Raw genomic sequence first — 22,135 nt, forward strand, 5'->3', positions numbered from 1 at the left:
TGTTCTTTTTGAGTGGCAGATCCCAACAGATGCTACCTCATTGCTGCACCGAGTCTTGGCATGTGAACCAGGGCTCAGTGACCAGCAGGTCGCAGGAAGGAGCCCTGATCCTGGAGGACAGCTGAACCATGACATGCTGCTAGGGCACGTTTCCTCCCTCTGCTGCTGGCTCTGGGGCAGTTTCTCTGGGATGTCAAGAAGCCTTTTAAGCAGCATAAGTGACCATGTTCTTTGTCTTTCAGGCACAGCTCCCAACTCTCCCGTCAGCTTGCCTGAGTCGCCCATCTCCCCATCCGTCCCAGGGCCCTGGGGAGATGAATGTACCATCTGCTATGAGAACATGGTAGACACAGTCATTTACTCCTGTGGACACATGTGTCTCTGCTATTCATGTGGGCTGAAGCTCAAGAAGATGGCCAACGCTTGCTGTCCCATTTGCAGACGGGCCATCAAAGATATCATCAAGACATACCGCAGCACTTAGAGCAACAGCAGCTGCTGTGATGGGACTAGGAAGGTGGAGAGGTGGCTGTGAAATATCACAGATCTTGGTCTCGATTCATCACCTGGGGATTTGAAAACCATCACCCACCACCACTCCTGATCCCCCTCTTCCATGGACAAGAGATGAGACCAGCTTAGATGCTACTCTTCTACTCTCCTGGGACTGAACTCCAGTGCATCAGGGAAATCACCATGGACTGCTCCCCCCTATGGATTTTAAACTTTCTCTCTCAAAGAAAAAAAAACAACAGCTGGAGCAACCATCCCTTTTCTACATCACGCACAGAGGAGGGGAGTCTCCAGTGTTTAGCACGGACAACAAGAGATAAAAGGTTCAGTGCTGCACCTCTCCTTCTGGAGCCATCCTGCATGCAAAGGACACCTTGGCAGAAGGGGAGAAACAAGCAGTGTGTTTCGATTTACCACTAGCCTGACCATAGGAAGCCCCTTAAAAAGTATGGTGTGAGGCAAGCATGGACCCAGCAGGGGAGATGCAGGGAGTACATCTGCAGTGGAAATGCAGGAGCAACTGGGACTTTTAAAGAAAACCCTCTGTGTGTCCACCACGGCAGCACCTCCAGGGGACCAGCACCATGGCTGCCCTGCTGCCTCCTTGCAGTTCCTCATCAGAGCTGTTCATGATGGGTTTGGCAGCGAACACTGGACTCTCTCCCTCCCAGCAGCGTCCAGACACCTCCTGGCACCATCCTGTTGCATGACAAGCATCTCTCTCACACCCTGCCACCACCGAGTTGCTGTGGCTTGTCCTGAATGGTCTTCACGCAGCACAAAGAATCCAGCAGCATCTCTGCCTCCATGGCCTGCAGGAGGGGAAGATGCACCTCCCTCGCCTTTCCTCCCCTTGTCATCCAGACAGCACTTCTGAGGGAGAATAGAAAAATGAAGAAAAAAACCAACCCAAAAATACAAAAAAACAAAAACAACAACAACAACAAAAAAAAACCAACCCCACTGGGGAAGAATGTATAAACCCACACGTCTGCGGGTCTCATTTACTGGTAACTTTATCACTGTGCTTTAAGACAAAAACAGCCAGGTGGTACTTATAGCCCTTTACAGCCAGCCCGCCGGCAGGACATGGCTGTCCTTATGTGTTAGAGGGGGGAAGAAGAAAATAATTATAGCTTGAGGGGTTTGGTTTATTTAAATAACCCCCTTGCCCTCGCTGGGAACCCCACTGTTCCTATAGTGGGTGCCATGATGACCGTGGTACTGTCACAGCTACTGGCCTGGCCCAGGGCTGCAGGGCCTTGCTCTGCTACAGCAGGTGCTCCCCAGCTGTCCTCTGGCCCCATCCTGGTGCCTCTGGGAGGAAGAAGCAGCACTAGGCTCTGAGGGGTGGTCAAGGGCTGGGGTATGATTGCAGCCTTCACCCCGCCTCGTTGCCACCAGGCCAGGGAATGCCATGGAGCTGCACTCTTCCTGCTAAGCCTTTTGCTATCATGGCTACCAGAAATGTGGTGGGTGAAGGTTCTGGAAAACTTGGCCTCACCCTGACCCCTCAAGGAAATCAAAGGAGATGCTAAGAGCTGGAGAGTGCTTTCTAAAGCCTTTCTCTAAAGGCACCGCCATCACTGCAGCCTCCTGCAGGAGCCTGCAGTCACCCCCAGCCTGCCTGGCGGGCACTCCGTAACTTGAACACTGATTTTCTGGTTACAGGGATTTACGCCATTTCTTTGTACGCCTCTCACGTCCACCCCTAACCCAGGGGCCCTGCTTGGACAGGGGTGGGAGGAAGCGTTCACGGCCTCCATGCCAGGAGCACGGCCAGCACAGAGGGCACAGAGCCAGTCTCCAGGACCAGCCGAGGTGGGGAATCTGTGTCAGTGCTTAAACACACCCCAAAATTTCAGAGAGGAGGAACCCAAGAGGTAGGAATGTGTCCGTGAATCAGTGGATGTGGGGAAATGTGCAATAAGCAGCCTCCCAGGCCTTCACCACGCCAGTGGGACCGGTTCCCTCCCGCATAGGGCGAGCCAATGGGTACATTCTATTTTTCAAGAAACTCCATCCATGGGTACCAGTGCAGTGGTGTGAATTCCCTTTTCACCTTTTGAATTCAGAGTGTTTTAATATATTAACTGTGTTTGTTTTACTGTGGACCAAAGTCTAGAAGTTAGCAGAAACCGAAAGCTCCCCCAGCATCCGAGCTCAAAATTTGGGGTTCAGTCCCGCTCCCAGCATCAGCTGGCTCCAGTTGTGAGCAGGGAGGAGAGCAAGGCTCTCTGCAGGGAGGAAAAAACAACAACAGCAAAACCAGTAACAACAGTCCTAACCTTTTGTTTTGTTTGAATTGTGTAGGCTCCCACGTACCTCTGTGTTCTTGTGTCATTTGCATTTCATTGCTTTACTTTAAGATGTTTTGTGTTCTGTTTGAAGAGAAGAATAACTCATTGTGAAAAATTGGATAACTGTGATTGTGAATAAAGCTGATTTAGGTATCCTGCAGCACCGCGACCAGCTGAGTATTTGCCATTTCCACAAGTGTGGCAAAACGTGACGGTCAGGGCCAAGCGAGAGGTTGAGGTAAGCAATGGCAGCATGAAAGCTGCTTCCTTGGGGTGAGCCAGGGGGAGAGCACTCAGGCTTTCCCTCAGTGCTGAAGGATGAGATGGTGTTTAGACTGGGTGATGATGGTGATGAAGGGGTCCTTGATGGGCTTCATATCCCGCTAAGCGATAAAAGAAGACACAAAATTAAAAGTGAGGACTAAGGGCATTCCTGCAGCTCAAAGCCGCACTCCTGAACATCTTCCCTGGTGTGACAAGCCAAGTCTGAGTATGCCTGTGCTGTAACTCCAAGCATTGCGCCCAGCTCCTGCTTTCCCAGGGACAGGAGGACCTCTAGTGGGTCTCAGAAGCCCTTTTCGTTCACGGTGCAGCCACGGGACATCCCCTTAAGGTGGGAGCTGCACAACAGGCTGCCACTAGAAACTGGGGACACTGGCATTGCCAGACAGCCCCGCCAGATGCGCCGAGTCCAAGCACTGCTACATCTTAGGACAGATGAGTGAAACCCAAACCCTTCCCTTCCTCGGTGTCAGCGAGAGGAACCAAGGCAGGTAGGTACTCTGCCGGCCTTGGCCCACGGTCCGCGCTGGGGAGGGATGTTCCAAATTGGTCCAGGAGGGCAGAGCCGGTCCTCCATCGCCACCTGGTGCTCTGCCCCGGCACGGCACGCACCTCCTGCGGCCTTCAGTACTGTTCTTTTTCAAACGCACACGTCTGGGTGCGGGGTAGCTCTGATGGTGGAGCGTGGAGAAAAATGAGGGACAAAGAGAACAATTAACGGTGAGTTAATAACACACGTGGGTGTACGTTAGTAATATGTTGATTGTGTGCTAGAAGAAAAACACTTTCAACCCTAAGTTTCACTCTATGCACATGGGAAGAAAAGACACAGTTCCCTGGTGCACTCCTCGCTCAGGTTTGTGCCTAGAAGTGCCCAAGACTGTGTGCAGCCTCATACCTAATTTCTTACAGCCTTCTGAGAGCTGGGATGGCTGAGCAGGAGCCTTTGGCAACCACCTACCTCTATGCTGACATGGGTGCGGTGAGCAAACACTGTGCCTCTGCTGAGAGCTGCTCCATCTCCAGTGACATCATTTCATAGAATCCTAGAGTTGAGTTGGAAGGGACACGTGAAGGCCACCTGGTCCCACTCCCTGCAGTGAACAGGGACACCTACAGCACCATCAGGTGTTCAGAGCCCCGTCCAGCCTGACCTTGGGTGTCTCCAAGGACAGGGTGTCCTCTCCCTCTCCGGGCAACCTGTGCCTGTGCCCCACCACTCTTACTGTAAAAAAGCTCTTCAGTTTCACCTATGGATCTGCATCATGTAGCAGGAAACTTCTGCTTGTTATCTGAGGCTTCCAGCCTTCAAACCCAGCAAGGTGTCAGCAGAACTTGGCAACCTTGCAATGCTCAGGCCTTATAAGGCCATGGTCAAGCTCTGCAGTGTACACGCAGGGGTGTTTAAGAACTAATCCCAAAATATTCAGTAACCCTTTTTTTGTGGTAAAAGGGTCACCCATGCAAAAGAACGCTTCTCTTCTTATTTTGGCTCTCATGCCACATCACTCTCCAAAAAGAATACACTGAAACGTGTGTTAAGCCCTAAGACCTTGCTCAACACAGACAAAGGGTCTTTGTGTTTGAGGACAGAGGTGAGCAGCCCATAAAACTTTACGAAACAGCTACAGCAGCAATTCAGAGCCAGAGGACAAACCAAGTTCCTTTATCCATTTCAGCCTGTGCTGAAATTCACAATTTCATGCACATCCAAGTCCTAAGTTTCTCTGGGAAACTTCAATTTAATGGTTTGACGAAGAGAGTGGAATAATACAGTATAAAAAGCTGAAAATAAGATGAACCAACCGGATCACAATTAAAAATGTCAAAAATTTATTTTTCCTTAGGGCATAAGAGACAATGTAAACAAAATACAAAATTAATTAAAAAAAAAAAATCACAAGTCAATTCTTACAGTCTGCAAACATTTGAAGATAGAGTACCCTTTCCCACCTCCCCCCGGAACACTGCAAGCCTGCTCAAATGTTAACAAGCAACCATTCTGGACCCTGAAGGTCCAGTGAGTTTTGCCAAGTCCCAAGCTGGGAATAAACCTCTCATGTAAGGACACTGCATCTGTTTGATCAAACACTTAAAAAAAAGTCCAAAAATATAAATATTACAGACGAAGATCAGATTTAGCACCACCTTTGGTCCAAGCAATCAGTGAACTGGGAGATGACAGATACAGTCTGTTTAGCAAATCCCTTCTGCCTGAGTCTTTGAAGATGTTAGAGGTTCACATTGCAAGAACCTGTAATAACGCTGAGGGAACAGCCCCCAGATTCCATCCCTCGTAACCTCCGCCAGTCCTGAGCACGCGGGAAGGTGAGCAGTCCTGATTGCCTATTATTAGATGCTGATCACCTCCAAGCTCTGGTAAGTGCCTAAAGTGGGATGCTGAGATCTACTCACAGGCACAGCAATATTGAGTTCTTGCTCTGCATCTTCACATGCACAACTGCCTGAGACATTTTTCTCATTCTCTGTTGAGCAACCCATGCAGATTCTCAGTTCTACATGCAAAGACACTATTAAAATCCCACGCCAAAACATTTGCTTTTACTACATTGCCTCAGCACCTGGGAAAAAAACACCCAAACTCCCATTGCTTTACACTGTATTGCAGTTCTCTGAGCAAGCGCTTGGCCACAGCATGTGGCTGTTGGGTAGCCATGGAAAAGAGGGCAGCTCTGAACCATTTCTGGACTGGGCACTAAAATCAAATCTGCAAGTCTGGATTAGGGGGAAGGTAACAATTTGCACAACCGTTGTCCCCCCACTGACAAATCTAGAGCAATGGCAACACTGTGCTAAGATCATTCCTTCACATGTGCATCTGACGGAGATGCGCTCCTCCTGTCTCAGTCACGGGATCAGGCCCACAGTACCGTATGTATCTGCTAAAGACTCACAGGTCCCCAAAGGATCTGTGCTAAACCTTGGGGGACATTTCTACAGGATTGCTTGGCAAAAATGAGAACTACATTCTCATGTTAGTCTATAAAGGAGTTACTCATCTTTTCTACCTACAAATCTGACCTGCATCGAATCTACCAAGTTTTACGTGCAGACTCAGACTGGTCACAAAGAGGTCTTCTGTTTTGTGCCAGTTCAGACAGGGACATTTTGTATGATAACTCATGCCACCAATGGCAAGAGATACCACTGCATGAAAGATGACATTTTCTGGCTTTCAGTTTTGACTGGGATGACTGGAAGGCCAATATTGTCTATCATACACCGGATTTGCAGTCCTAGGAAAGCATCTCAAAGAGCCAAATACATTTGGGCTCTATCAGGAGCTGTTCACTGTACAAAGTCATGTTGGTCACCAGCTCAAGTTCATTAAACAAAACCTGGGCACTCCATGAGGCTGCAGTACTTATTTCTGCTTATAGCTTCCCATCTGCTGTAGGTACATTAATGGTTGATGCCATGAACGTCAAAATACCTGTCAGCTCTGAAGGAATCAATATTTGGTCAAAAAGCTCAAACGTGCACTATGACCAATATTCACTGCCTTCAATAGAGCTGGACCACAGGCTACAAGCAAACATGGTCCAAAGCTGTTACAATAAAAAGGGCTTCCCACAACTCATTTTCTTTACCTCTCGGCTTAACTCACATCCCAGAACAAATGGAACGGACTCCCGCCTAAAAACTCTCTCCATATGAAAACAAAACAGTTCTCATGTATTCCTTTTCCATATACACCACGACAGAAACCACAACAACTTCTGGACGTTTTCCCAAGCAGAACAGACAGAATGGTTCCCGTGTTAAAAACAACAACAAAAATAACAAACAAAAAAGCATCACCACCTTGATCACACGCACACTAAAACCAACCACACGTTTCTCTGTCTCTGGTCACCGACATGCTCTCCCAAGCCCCCACCAAGTACATTCCCACCACCTATCTGCTAGAAAATGGAGTGCTACACCGACACAAAAACGACAACAGCGTCTAATATTAAGAACATCAACAACTCAGGAAACCCACTGCAAAACCTCATTTGGACCAGGCCTAGACTGATTTTTGTCATCAAACACAAATTTGGGACACTAAAAACCGTAAGGCTTTCCAGACCAGACGTGCTCTCTTAGTAGAGGGGAGCACAACCACTCAGACAGATTCCAGCCTTCATTCAGCAACAGGTTTAGACTCCCATTAACTACCTACTGTTTCCAGAAATCATTTGAGCTAATTAACAGTTTTGGAAGCAGCCACAGATATATGTGCCCAACAGAAATATCTGTATCTGAGCTTTGACCAAAGCAGCAATCAAACTGCAGGCAAGACTTCTGATGTGAAAATGTGATACCAACTCCTAACTGAGACATCTAATTGGTTTGATTCTCAGCAAACACTGGGAGCAAAGCAACTAATATCACTGCCTGCAATTAAACCTGCAGTGCAGCAACAGCACTGATGCAGCATGATGCGAGCCAGACACCAGAAATGCACTTACTCCGTGCACTATTGACCTCATAACAGTCAGCTTGTATCCCCAGTACAGAAAAGCCATTGTAATGCTCCACACACTCTGCTTCCGCAATACGCCAGGTTTGAACCCACCACGAGTAATGAGCAAGCCCCTTCAGCAAGGGACAAAAAAAATTCTCCTTAAGACTGGAAACAATTATAACATCCCCCCACCATGAAAATCTAAGACAGCCAATAAACATTGCCTACTCGCTGAAATATCTCATATTTTTAAAGGTTTATTTTAAATTCCCTTCTTATTTGCTTCAGTTTGCTAATGGTTATAGGCTAAGTTCCAGTGACTGCAGTATTTTCTCCTGTCCTGCTTCTATAGGACAGACAAGCCCAACCTGGATGCTCAGGGGATCCAGACCCAGAACACAATTTGATGCCCCCAAGGATGGCGATGGGGTTTTGGCAATGCCATGCGATTCTCCCTCCCCTCCAGCAAACAGGGACTGAGAAAGAAAGGTACAAAGTGCCTCCAGTACAGCAATCACATGGCATGTGTTTGTCTTGCTTTGGGGGATCACTGGCTTCAGGATACAGACTGCCATCGTCACGGAGTGTAAAACTCAACTTTTCTCACTAATGAAAAATCCTAACACAGAGCAGTGATGTATTAAAACCATCTATACAGAGAAAGCACCTGCAGTGTCAGATCAAATAATTTATGGCCTTATTAGAAACACTTTTTCCCCTCGTATTTTATCTTTTCCCACCCCTCCCCTGCCAATATAGTTGCCTTTCATTTCTTTCCAAATCATTAATACAGTTCCATTAATTTGATTCAGTAACAAACAGGAGTCTCAACTCAGGACAGCGGTGGCTTATGCTGACAAAAACAGGTCTGTAAAAATGCCAGTGTGAAGCTTTAAACCAAATTTATTTATTAAAGAAAACAAACAAACGAACAAAAAAAAAACCCAAACACAAAACAAAATAAAATTGCACTCTTCAACTAGAATCAACACTACCTCGATGCAAGAACAAATGAAGAACATTGGTGATGGGACCAGCCCAGCCATGACATTATAAAATGGGAGAAGCTACTTTGTTCTGCCTGTGCCATCAGGTTTGCACTCAGCTTTCACCCCAGGGATTGCTGTAGAGCCCCGGCTGTGGTGTGAGGACACCCCACACAGCTGACACCCCAAGAGAGGTATCCAAGGGGAAGTTCTGGGGGACTCTGGGTGCTCCAACTGGCTCTAAGATGAGGAGGAAAAGCAGCAACAGCAACCTACATCACAACCCCAAGTCTGCAGGGGACTCTGGATGCGGCCCTACATACAGTACTTTATCTGAAGCTACAGACAAACAACAGATGTGACCACTGAGCAGCACAGAGGGACAGAAAGAGAAATAGAAGCACCAGGCACAGCTAGCAGAGGCCATTGAAGAGTTCAAGCATGCAGACACATTCCCTACGCATTGCCACATTGGTGGTCCCTGCTTCTAACAAACAACTAAAAGCAAATGGGACAAAAATAAACATTTGCTCTTGAACCATTCTGTTAGTGCTGTTGGCAGCACTGAATTTACACTGAATTTACACACAACACTTTGCTACATGGATAAATAACATCTGAAGTTGCCAGAGGAGCTGCTGGTGTTGGAAAGACACCGGCAAGACAGCAGTGAAGCTCCAGTGGGTCTTACAAAGCCGCACAACCTGCATGGAGCAGATGGTGCATGGCAGCCCCAGGCTCAGCACTCCCAATGCTCCTTTAGGAGAATGGGCTGTGGCGAGAGCTCATGAGGGTTTGTGCCATTGCACCCCTACTGATGCTCCCAGACTTCTAGCTGGTTTGGACAAGAGCAAGTGAAAGAATTAGGTTGGTTCCCCAAAACAAGATTCATCTGTAAAGCGTTAGTATCAATGACATGATTTTGAAAAACATGTACTTCAATACAGCTGCAGAACTCAGTTCTTATTTGAATGCAAAGGTCTCTGGTAATAGCCAGGCCTTTTCACAGACGCAAGAGCAGCAGGACAAGAATTAAGCAGAAGGCTGAGGTACAACTGCCCTCCAGGGACACGAAGTAGAGCTTTGGGAGACGCGCTCCCCACAGCTCAAAGAACCCAATGCTCCGTCTTTCACATTACTTTTGGATCTCATAAAAACAGTCCAGTTTCTCAAAGAGGCTTTGCTGCTACCTGGATGGTCACATGACTTTGGACAGGTGGAAGCTCTCCATCCATTCAAATAGGACTTAACTTTTTTTTTTTTCTTTCTTTCTTTTTTTTTTTTTTTAAGAGCAGAGTTTCTGCTCAGCTTTACTTTGGAACTCAGAGATCATCCTTTGCAAGCCAGGAACCAGGATTTCAAAAATCAAATTAGCTGTGAAATTCTGCAGGTGAGAAATAACCCAGATAAAATGGGGACTTTCTTCCTTATTGTTAACCTAAGGGAAAAAAGGAATGAGGATCTGTAGAAATACACTTCCACAACCCTTGGAATAAATACAAATAACAGTACAGTATCAAAACTTGGGACAGCACCAACAGAAGTATTTTCCCTTCTTAAGTTATTGATTCTGAAGCAAAAGAGGACAACCACCAGCAGAGACAAACCAGAAGGCAGTATCATGCAAGGATGACATACAGAGTACTTAAAGCATAGCTCAGAAGTCCTGTATTAATAAGGACGTTAATGCACACCCTATACACAAACCTGGCAACATGCTGCATAATCCTTACACTTTTAGTACCAGGTGATGCTCTCTATGACAAGCAGCCATTCCCAGGCCAACAGCCCCAGCTATCCATCCCTATCGACCCATGGGTCCCGTTTTCATCCACCTGTCCCCTCCCCTGCATCTCCTGTTCCCATAAGAGTGCATGAATAGAGAATTGCAAACATTTCACACTGCACGTTCCACTCCAAGTCCTGGATGAGGGGCCTGTTTATTCTATGAATATTGCACTTATCCACTCACTGGATTTGATTTTTTTTTTTCCTCAAGAATGCAGAGTATTTGGGAAAAAAAATAGAAAAAAATAGTAGGATACAACACAGGAAAATATGAGTTATTAACAAGCTAGCTATGAAGATCTAAAATTAAATAGTACTAGTTCTATTCTGTTAATACTAGGAATATGAAAATAATGAATGCTTTACCAAATTCCCTTGTTTTTCATATAAGATAAAAGCAGTAACTTTCTTTTTAACTGAGGAAAGCAATGAATATATATTACAATAAAATACGATTCATTAAGATCTGAAAGTGATGGAAACAGTCATATAATGCCTTCGTCGAACTTTATAGCATCGCAATGGAAAGAGCCCTTGGAGTGCATCTACAAGGGCCACATCCATGTTTTAGCTGTACCAGTGCATGTGAAAATCCATTTTTAGGAGTCAAACCATGAGCCAGTTTCAATCTGTGAAATTACCGAGCATGTGCTGTTTTTGTACAGGGATTTGAGATCCTGGCACATGCCCATTGCATCTCTTATCTTGGAAAGTTTGGCTTGCAAAGGACTGGTACATATGGCTGCACCCACCCACTGCAAGGCATGAGAGAGAAGAATTAACAGGAACTGCCTCCCACGGGGAAGGGCAGCCAACAAAACCATATCACTGCTGTTAGAAGAAAGCGGGATGAACTGGGAGACAGAGGAAAACAGCAATTAAATCTTTCAGGCATTATATAAACCTCAATAACGAACTCAGAAGTGCTCATTATTATTAAAGTTGCAGTATACAGCAAGACGCAGTTTTCACATTCTCAAATTTCGTTCTATGGCGTTGGGCTTGGGGTTCTCTGTTGGTTCCAATTCAAGGCTTTTGGGACAGCAGGGGCAGCGGTGACAGCAGCCACCTCTCCCCCAGCTGAGGGCTCCCTTCTGCTGCAATTGGCATCGCCGGGGCCCCTCGGAGCTCTTCCTCTTCCGTCTGGTGCAAGAACAGACAGAAAGAGGGAGATTCGAACAGTACTACTGATTTCTGCATTGAGTGCCCACTGAGGTGTATGTTATGTTTAAATATTGCTCTTGATCCAGTGTCAGTTCTGACAAATTTAGTCAATAAAGCTTAAGGCGACACGAACATTTCAGAGAAGAGCTAAAACGCTTCCAGCACTGCACGGTCCTCTGAGCCCCCCCTTCCAGGTTTGCCCTGCAGTCAGCTTCTCTGATGGACTGTAGGGCCTTTCCCTCTGTTTCACAGCTAACGAGGAACATGGCTTGCAATTCTGGGGAACTTGCTGCTTGCCAATGGAAAAATAAAATAAAACAAAATTGACCTGATATCTTTCAGTTGAAAGAATAAAAAAATAACAAAAATAAATCACCTGTGATGGTAGCGAGAGGACAAAAAAGAAAATAACTGTATTTTTGGGGGCTGCTGGGGTATGGTATTTGCTTTAGAAGTGCCCTTTGGAAGTACAAGCAACAAATAAAGGGAAGTCCAAACCCGAGCCTTCCAACTGAGTGTGAAGCCCAGTCTGTCAGGCAGCAGCCCTCACTCACTGCTGACAACAAGCAGCTAATTTGCACCCATCCCTTCTGCGGGTGCAGGTTGAGAAAGAAGGGCAGGGGGCAGCCACAACAGCACTGGCTTTGCAGCCTCATCTATATGCTCTGGCTTTCCTCAGCCCTCACAAAGCTTTCAAGATGGGATAAAGGAGCAATTGGGCCAATGTGAGCATTGGGCTGATGCTTGAGAAAAGCCCAGTGATAATGCAAGCACCATCCATCTGTGCCATTCAGCATCGTGCAAGGCATGTGGCACCAAGTGTCACAAATGGCCACAAAAAGCAGCTTTTCCTTCTCAAACCCTACAAGGACTCCTGCAGCTCAGAGATACTCTGGGCTCAGCTTTGCTGGATGCAAGTGTGACTATTTGTTGCAGCCTGGGCTCTCCTGTCCGAACCGTCTGCTTCTCTCCTCTCCCTGGGCAGGGAACAAGGGGGGGGAGGGGGGCTCACATCACTCTGCACCATACTTGAAGAATTCAGTGGCTCAATGCAGAAGATCTGGGAGCTGTGCTTCTACATCCCCCCAAAGAGACGACTTGGTGGGAATGTCTCTAAACAACTTCAGAATATTTTAAATAATAAGTTAATTCTTAATAAATATGTGCTTCAAGAAAATGATAATTATATACTGCACCTTTAAATAATGCACTTAGTTCTCTGCATTGGCTTCCATTTTGGTTTCTTTTATTGTTAAAGTGCATTAATTCAAAATAATGAACCACTTCCGCATCATTATTGTTAAAATAAATCATAACATTAATACAAGTCACTAAGTCACTACTATTAGTACTGCAATCTAGCAGATAACTCTATGTATTGCTCTATTTAATACTGTCCAGCAGAAGAATATAATACTTCTATTATAATCTCACAACAGCTCCAGCAGCCTTTTACAGCTGCGACCATATTAGTACAACTAAAAATGGGGAGAAGTATGAGACAGGGCCACAATGCCTCATATAGACATCCAGTAAGATGGAGCCAACTGGATGCATACATATATATTATATAGTAAGACGTAGGGTACAAAGAGGGCCCAGCACACTGATACGAGCTGTTGTGCAGATACACCTCCTTCTCCTGCCACTGCAATTTAAAGGGATCCCAAACACCCTCCCCCCCCTTCCCTGCCTGGATTCTGAGAGCTGCTCAAACCACAGCACTGCTTGTAGCCTGTTGTGGCACTTCGATGTTGTTTCAGCCACCTAAAGGATATCAGACAGGTTAGCTGTAGGCAACTCTCTCATTATTACCATAGAAATTAAAAACCCCACCCCCCAGAAAAGAATTAAGAATAAAGACAAGAACAACGTATAAATTGTGTAATTTTTTTTTGGCAGAGAAACATCCCCGGTAACACATAATATTCTTGTGCTATTTTACTCAGACCCTTGATCCCAGCTATTTTAAAGTCTTTGTAACCTTTACCTTCCAAGCCAAATCGTATGAAGCTCTGGCGGAAAAAAAGGGCATGCATCATCTTGCGTAAACCAGTAGTGAAATAGTATGCATCTTCCCCCTTAAAACAGACATACAAGACTGCCTATTATTTAAAAGAATTAGATTTTGATTTCGAGTGATTAACAGAACCATTTTAAAAATAAAACAAAACAAAAAAAAAAACAAGCAAGGCTTTCTCAAGTACAGTAGGGATTTGGCCAATGATGTTTACAGTACAAGAGTTGGCTACCTCAAGAATAACTTCATATTCCAAAGCCTTCTCCAATGGATGCCTCTTCTATTTCCCACTGCACGATCTTCACCAAGTGCCACGTTTCAAAGCATGAGTTAAAAAAAAAGCAAACAGAAATGGAACTAGAAGAGGCAGCTTCCTGGTTAATGTGTTTTAGACTTAATTGCTTTGATATTAAATCTCTGAGCCCGAAAAGCCCAGACACACTTTCCAGTACAAATGTACTTCTTGGATTCAAGTGGGAACAGAAACACATATTTGGCTCCTACTTCAGTTTTAAGTCTTTTCTGGTAAACCAAGACCAAAAAAAAAAAAAAAAAAAAAAAAAGAGAGAAAGTTAACCCAGAATGCACAGAAAAGAAACAAAACATGGAAAAACAATTCCCCAAAAATATACAAATTAAGGATGTGCAGACCGAGTTTGATGGCTTTTTTTCCCCCTCATTGTAAACACTGATGTTGCAGAAGGCTACAGCTATTTCTAACTAATACTTTTGTGGGCCCTGCTAGTAGACAGTATGCTTGGATTTGGACCAGACTGCAAGAAAAGCAGAAGCAACACGTTTGACAGCCATGTCTTCAGTGTCTTAAGGGACTTTTGTACATTTTGATATTATGACAAGTTTCGAGATACCCAGTTCTGTAAATAAAGACTCAACCAGGATCTCCTGGCAGAAGTCAGGCACAGAACTAAATAGGGAGCCTACAAAGTAATAAATGTGCTTAAGCGTAGGGTTTGTAGGTTTGTCTTTACAAGCACCAGTAGGCATTGTTGCCCTAGAACACCTGAAATCAACTCAAAGAAGGAGACAGAAAGAAAGGAAACAAGGAGCCCCCCAACCAACACCACCTGATCGCCATTTTGGGTGAGTTAGCAGTAACAACAAAACACAGCTGAAGTCAGAGACCAAATCTCTCCACGATGAAAAGGCTCCAACTCTGAATCAACCAACTGTTGAGAGAAAAAAAAAAAAAAAAAAAAAAAAAAGCTTCTCCAAAGGATTAGAGTCCCTCTGTGTTTCAGGAAATTCCATTTGCTTCTCACTGCAAGTTGTAGAAATGCATCCGAAACTCTTGGGTATTCCACGTATGGACAAGAATGAGGAGAAAAGGGAGCCAAGATTGTAAAAGAGTTTGGCACAGAACTCCCCAAGTTGAGATGCATGTGTATTTCTCTCATGAAAGGCACACATTTGGTTTCCTATCAATAATGGGAAAGATGGGATGTCATACCCTGTTACACATACAAGATTATTAACAACTTCACAAAAAGGCAGTTGACTGCTGCATCTTCCTCATAGTTGTTTACAACATGTTAACCCCACAAACCTCTCCAGAACACGACAGATTTGTCCTCAGCACAGACTCCTTCGTCCCTTTGTACAAACTGGGGCATGTGGGAAAGGTCTTTTTGTATAGCAGTTGTTTTTTTCCACATGTACACAGCAGGAACAGTATAAATTAGGGAGGTTAAAGATATTGCAATATTAGTTCTTTTTCTCCAAATAATTTGAGGGCACCCAGCCCTTGAATGGCTTCACACCATTCATGATCTGGCAGTACCACCAGCCATTTGGGTTCCTTTCAAGGACCTCCATGCAGACACCTTCTTGAAACCCTGCAGTCTCCTCATCCCCTTCATAGTCTGCAATCGAAACATAGATGTCCTTGAGATTGTTGTGGATGAACTGGGATTTTTCAATGGGTTTTGGCCTGACAGTGGACACAGGGATCCCATTCCTCTGGGTTGGGAGGTTGGAGGTGGTCTCTGAACCCTCAGAGCCTGACCTCTCAGGCTGCTTTCCCTTCACATCACCTGGCTGTGACCGTGCATTACTGAAGGAGGAATTCCGACGCACGTTTCTGAGATGGTCTGTGGCTGTTAAAGACTCATTTCTGCGCAAGGAGCATGACAAGTTGTTATCCTTAGGTGGTGGAGACACAAACACCGACTGAGGCCGGACAGCAAGCTGCCTCACACCATTCCTCATTTTTACGGGTCCTGATGTTTTTGAAAATCCACCTGGAGGTTTGCTTGGGATGGGAGGTGTTGCACGTTTGCTCTGGTTGATGGTGTTCAAAGCCTGAACCCTCTTCTCTATTTTCTCTAAGCTGTTTGATTTATTTTCATTTTTCCTGTTCCTGGCAAACGAGGCATCGGTCTCCACTGACGTTGTTTCTTGCTGGTTATCAGGGAGAGCCAAGTAATGGGAAGGAGCCCAGCCTTCCATATCTCCATATTTCAGGTACCACCACCCACTGGCTTGCTTTTCAAGCACTTCCACTTCTACACCTGCTGGGAAGCAAATTTCAGAATCCTGCACCTTCTGGTATGAGTCAGTGGTCACATAGAAACACCTGGTATCATTTTCTTGCTCAGTTTTGGCTGGATGGCTAGAGCAGAAAATGCCACGGGAAGGAGCTGTAATGAGGTCAGCTGAGCCCCTCCTAACATGGTCATCGTGGTTTTCAGAAGCTGTGTGTGGTGGGCTTTCAGACTCTTCACTTCTTGAACCTTTAAGTCCACCTCTGAGTTGCCCAGTTGGCCTCAGCTGACGCCTTAAAGTGCTGATATCCATCTTCTCTTGACTCTGAGAATCTGCTTTGTTCAGGAATGGCTTGGGCCTAACAATTGGTTTTGCTCTAATGGAAGGACTCTGCCCAGGCTCTTTCTTCATGCCTGTTCTTGGCATGCTACGTAAGCCAACATCCGAAGCTGATCTTGGTTTTGTCTCCTCACTCCTAGAATAGTGACATTTTCCAACATCGGGCTGGATGTCTTTTTCCATCTTGGGCTTCATGAATGATGATTTAGGAGAGATGGAACACGGAGAGTTCCTTCGAATCAAAGAGAGAGAAGAGCTTTTCTGGGAATCAGAGTCTCCACTAGATTCCTTATTGGACAAAGCATCTTCCACGTAACGCCTGAATCCCTCATTCTCGTAGATGGTCTCTTCTTCATTAGCAACATCCTCTGAAGACTCGCCTACTTTGAACTTTGCTTTCTGAAGTGATGACACGGGAGAGGGCTTGAGGGGCTGAAATAGTCGTTTTTCAGGAGTGCCCTCTTCACGATGACTTTCATTTACTTCACACTCTGAATCAAAGCCAAAGGTAGGCACATCATACTCAGGTTCTTCGTATTTGAGCTTGTGGGGAGAGTCCTGGGTATCCCCTGAAGAAACCATTCCAGTTGTTCCTTCTTCAGAGTCTTTAGGTTTGCTGGGTGGTGCTGGGGGAGGAACTTTTGGGCGGGTTAAAGTACTAGTTCTTCTATTTAAATTTGGCTTCTTCCTCTTGTCAATATAAGATGCTGGAGCCCATCCTTCCTTCTCTCCAATCTGCACATACCACCAGCCACCAGAATTCTTTTCTATAACCTATGAGATGATAAGGAACACATTACTTAGACAAAAATCTCAATGAATTGCTTTTCGCTCCTTCCCTTTCGATCCTGTCCCCTACAACAGCCAAGCATTATTTTTCCAGTTGCACTGTTAAGGCTCACCTCTGCCTTTTGTCCACCGCGAAAGCTTATCCCATCAGAGATACATGACTGGAATTCTGCAATGGTGTAGTATTCCACTTCCACAGAGGGTGGCTCTGGTGGTTTGGGCAACTGAAAACCCTATGGCAAATAGGAAGTTTTATTCAATTAAACCATAGAAACAGTGGGCTGAACAGCAGTATGAGCAAGTATTTGCCTTCTCAGACATTCTATTCACTGAACTCTTCCTTCTTCCTGTGCAACTTCCTAAAGAGATGGGTCACAAGAGAGAAGACTTTCTAAACATGCACTATTCATGATGCTTTTGCTAGCTATTACAAGTGTGATAATCTTTGTCTGAACAGTGAAACATTTTACTGATGGGGCATAAACTGTGAGCTGCCATACCAGTCACAGTCACAACAGCCCATTTACTCTGGGACTTTGTCCAGTAACACTCCGCTCTGGATGACTTGTCACAACTTAACAAAACTGCATTGCAACAGGCCCATGATAGATTCTGCCTATTGCCAAATACACTGCTATAAAAATGTAATCCTAATGGATTATTGCTCTTAATATGCTGCTAGATTTTAATCCTTCAATGATATGACCAAATGGGCATCTGCCACAACAAGAAACGAGAGCTTTGCTCAACTGAAGTGATAGAAGAACTTCACTATACGACCAAAAAATTCCAGTTTCTCTCCATAACAGTCCCAGAACTTCTACTCAACACCAACATCTAAACGTCAGCAAAACCCACATTTAAATTGTACAGTGGGTCCATGAGAAACAAGACACTGATATTTACAGCCATTATGGTAGCATATCAGACTTCTCTAAAAGCTATGTGCCTTTACATTAAGCTGTCACATTTTAGAGGGTATATTTATCTAGTTGCTTGAGGCATCTCAAGTAACACAAGCTGATCACAAAAGCTATAGCAAAGATTGAATACTACGTATTGTCTATCTACAAAGAAGTTATTAGCATGACTTTTGTGCAATAGACTACTTCAAATGAGAACTATCCAGATGATGGTCCAAATGTCATAAATTGGTCCAAAATTCTGCACTGCCAGCTTTGAAAATAAAGGATCATAGAAGGTCTTATTCCTGCAGCACACGCCCTTCTGTAAGATCCCAAGTCACTTTAAACATATACGACAGTGAAGCTTAGCCACCTCAGAGATGGGAGCAACGGAAGGAGGGGAGACACTCCCAGGTGTTACAACAAGTCATCTATCATTTAATGTCAAAAGACAGAGTCCTTGCAAAAGATACTCAGAAGAACTTTAAAACTTCTAGGTCAGCCAAACAGGCTTTAATGCACATTCACAGGACACAGTGGATTTACAATGTTCTCCCTTCTTAAAACTTTTATTTTCCTGTCAAAATACTTATACCACCAACTCTTCACATGGTTGAGGGGTTGGCATGAAACTGCTGGGTCAGATCAGTTTGAGTTCAACATCTTCCATTGGGAAGGCTTCTGATATCCAACTCCCAATAACTGTCTCATATCCAGCATGACTTTTACCTCCACAAAACACCTTTTCAGTAGGACTGAAAGTGACTGTTTCCTAGGTTCAGACATAACACAGCATCAAAATATTCTCTCATATGGGAGGGGGCTGCAAATTAAGAACAGTTCAACATTTTCAAAATGTTGCCCTAAGGAAAACAGAAATCTCCCTGTTAACATTAGGATATCTACATCTGTTCAACAATAAAATGAATGGTCATGAAAATGAAGGATGTCTCTGATATGCCCCACTGCCCCACAATTAGTTCAATTGCAGGAAGCCTAATAAATCACGCACACACCTACCCCCACTGCTACTACATATTGTAAAACAATACAAACCAGACTGGATTCTCTTCGTGGAGGTGGCCTTGTTCTTAAATTTGGAGAACCTAAGTGTGAAAGATGAGGGGAAAATTTATTTAACTCGTTAGGTACTGCTAAACACATTCCTCAACGGCTCTCCTCTGTTACAGTGAGAGTATTAGAAACCAATATTTGAAATATTTAAGCTACCTCTGTGAAACAAGGCAGGAAATCATGAGGATATATTAGAAATACTAAGGTAACTTCACTATTCATCTCAGCTAGGCTAGCAAATTTAAGAGAAAATCACTGCCAGAAAGTAGTGGATTGTATGTTCTGCTGGAACTGACCGGGCCATTGGAGACAAGCCAGCAAAGAATTGGCCTAATATCTAGCTTTCCCCCCAGCAGTAAAAATAATCCACTATATTAGTAACATTTATACTGTCCTCTCTCAAAGTATCTTACCATTCCCTGCCCAGATGAGTGTTAGCATTTGCATTTTGCAGATAAAGTCGTACAAACATCATAGCAACTTGATCCCAGGAAAAAAGCAAAATAAATGCAAGATGTACATGGTCTTCTTGAACACAACATCACATCATCTGAAATACCAGGGCTGGGGGGCCGCACAGTTTATGGTGTTTAGAAGAGGGAAAAAAAACTTTTCCTGAAATAAAATGTTAAGTCACCACATAGTAGCTAAGATAAACAAGCATTAGCCAGTCTTTCTATAAAGTCAATTTTCATTACTATTAAAAATTGATGGTATCTTGGAGTTTCTGCAGATCTACAGACAAGTGCAAAGATCTACACAGCAGGCTCAGCTGTAAGGGCAGCATACAGTGGACCTAAGCTGATCTTAGGTAACACCAACCCTGAAAGATAGAAAACAACAATTTATTGCAAGCAGGTGGAAATCCTCACTACTTTACTGACTTACTTATTTGAGCTCTTTGTGGTGCTATCCTTGCTATGGCTGGAGATCCCTGGGCCAGTTTGGAAGCCTGCTTGTCCGGTGTCATCATGGCATTACCATTCGAGTCATTGCAAAGAATAGGCAAACTGATTTCCTTCTTGGTGATATGTGTTTCTGAGGCCTCATTTTCTGCTTGAGTTTCCTTGTCAGTGGATTTCTTGTTCAGCAGGTTGCTGATCTCCATGATGTTTCCTATGATTTCCACTGGCCCAGTTAAGTTCTTTTTTCTAGATGGAAGATCATCTTTAGCCTTCTTCAGGTATGAAGCTGGGGCCCAGCCCTCTTTGCCAAGATACCTGCAGGTGCAAAAGGAAATATCAACACACTGAACACAGCTTTCTCACGCATTTCAGCTGCAACAACAGAGGCAAAATTAATGGATGATGACATAAAACAAAACTTGGAGACCAGAAAAGCTGATCTGAATACTGAATTTATTACCTATTGACATCTCAAAGTCAGCTCAGCTAGTAGCAAAACTGCAAACTATTGTTAGAAGTCACTTATCATAAAAAAGAGTCTCTCTGGGTAAGGAGTACAGTTGCTCACAAGACAAAGAGCTGGACCACTTTTTGCTTTACGCCCCATCTAGACAGTATTAAAAAAAAAAATCAGCATTCTTCCATGCAGCAAAAAATGCAAGCTAGTGAGTAAAAGATTTTCATCCTTCCAAGCAGCAACTCAAAATGGAAAAGGGCTAAAATAAGAATGAAATTCATCCCCACACAGAGCCCCTACTCGCGCTCTATAAAAGGCCCTTGTGCAATCCTATCTCCTTGTAATTATAATAATGAATACTTCCCCTCCTCTCATAACTCCCGGTCCTGTCCGATCAGCTTTTTTATTTTTATGGAGAATACGGGATTGTTAAACCACTGTAGCTTCCTCCATCACTGCAAGGTCAAGAAAAAATGTGACTAGAAAAAAAAAAAAAAGCCAGCTTTGATGGAGACTCATTTTCCTAAACAAGCTGGGGGCTATTTGAAGAAATAAACTGGGAAATCTGAAAAGACACTTGAATCCAGTATGTGTTCCTGCAGCACCAGGCTGAGCTGCTCACGCTACACTTCAAACTGAAGTCATTCTTCCACAACTGGGCTTTTGGGAAGATGGTTTTTCTAACTCCTGCCATTCCTAACACCTCAGCAGGGATTTCAGATTACAATCAGGCTCCAGGGAGGACCATGTGGATGAACTCTGCTTTCCCTAATGAAACCTTAACTCACTACAGAGTGAGTCACTGAAGCCCTTCTCTCTTTAATCTCTCACGATACCCAAGGCAGGTGCTTGAACTGTAAGTGGGAAAGCAGGCCCCATTAAATTCCTGGTGCTCAGGAAATCTGCAGGAAATACAAAGGTTAAAACAGTAGGACTCTTCAATGAAAACAGAAATTCAGACTGCCGAGGAGGAAGCTGGGGGGGAGGGTGGGGAAACATCAGCAAATAGTTTTCGATCAGATTTATAACTGTTATGCAAAGCAAGGATTCTGTGATTCACTGTGAGATTGCTGCAGCAGGGTGTATCCTGGGCTCATCCATCACATCTGGACACTCAAGAAAGGCACGAGGACTTTATGGATGGAACAGGAAGACATACTGTATGTTGTCTTCCTCAGACTTTTTGTTAATATCTTGCTGTACAAAAGCAAGTACAATTGCTGTACTTACAGCAAGAAGCACAAGGGTCTCTGTGTTTGAAAGCTTGCTTTTTCCTCCCATCTCATCTACATCAACAAGGACACAAAACAGATATGCTGCTGTTCCTACAGCAGCTTCTCTCTGTCATGCATGAAGGCAAAGATAAGGATCTCCCCTGTTCAGAGAGTTCAGCTATGAGTTTTTCCAAGGATTCTGGTAACAAAGAAAAACACCCCAAGAGCTTTGAGCTTTGTTTGCAGCGAGGAGCCTAATAAAAAGTAATGAAGTGATAATGACTCGATTTGGCTTCTAACATATACACAACAATAAGCTACTGATACTGTATCAGGATGCAACTTCGATCTACACAATTCTGTCCTCTTTGAGGATTTTCAGACAAACCACAAACCAAGCTGAAAGAAAAAAAAAAGACTTCCATA

At 44.4% G+C, this 22,135-nt stretch overlaps 2 protein-coding genes across 18 annotated transcripts in view; one reads left to right on the forward strand and one right to left on the reverse strand.

Moving 5' to 3' along the window:
* Positions 1-2,973, forward strand: part of NEURL1 (neuralized E3 ubiquitin protein ligase 1) — a 134,389-nt gene extending 131,416 nt beyond the window's left edge. For 5 of the 6 annotated variants that reach the window (XM_040702436.2, XM_015288647.4, XM_040702439.1 and 2 more), the window contains one exon: positions 243-2,973. In XM_040702436.2, the coding sequence (XP_040558370.1) occupies positions 243-484 (242 nt within the window). In that variant the 3' untranslated portion in view covers positions 485-2,973. The remainder of the gene's footprint in view (positions 1-242) is intronic. The other variant, XR_005860626.2, reaches the window with a different exon arrangement.
* Positions 2,974-4,911: 1,938 nt separating this feature from the next.
* The window catches only part of SH3PXD2A (SH3 and PX domains 2A), a 234,666-nt gene continuing 217,442 nt past the window's right edge, over positions 4,912-22,135 (reverse strand). For 9 of the 12 annotated variants that reach the window (XM_004942262.5, XM_421741.8, XM_015288722.4 and 6 more), the window contains 4 exons: positions 20,022-20,353; positions 19,116-19,165; positions 17,268-17,387; positions 4,912-17,139 (listed from right to left, as the gene is read on the reverse strand). In XM_004942262.5, coding sequence (XP_004942319.1) covers positions 15,247-17,139; positions 17,268-17,387; positions 19,116-19,165; positions 20,022-20,353 — 2,395 coding nt within the window. In that variant the 3' untranslated portion in view covers positions 4,912-15,246. The remainder of the gene's footprint in view (positions 17,140-17,267; positions 17,388-19,115; positions 19,166-20,021; positions 20,354-22,135) is intronic. The other 3 variants (XR_001467193.4, XR_001467191.4, XR_001467192.4) reach the window with 3 other exon arrangements.

Source organism: Gallus gallus, chromosome 6 (assembly GCF_016699485.2).
Source record: "Gallus gallus isolate bGalGal1 chromosome 6, bGalGal1.mat.broiler.GRCg7b, whole genome shotgun sequence".
NCBI lineage: Eukaryota > Metazoa > Chordata > Aves > Galliformes > Phasianidae > Gallus > Gallus gallus.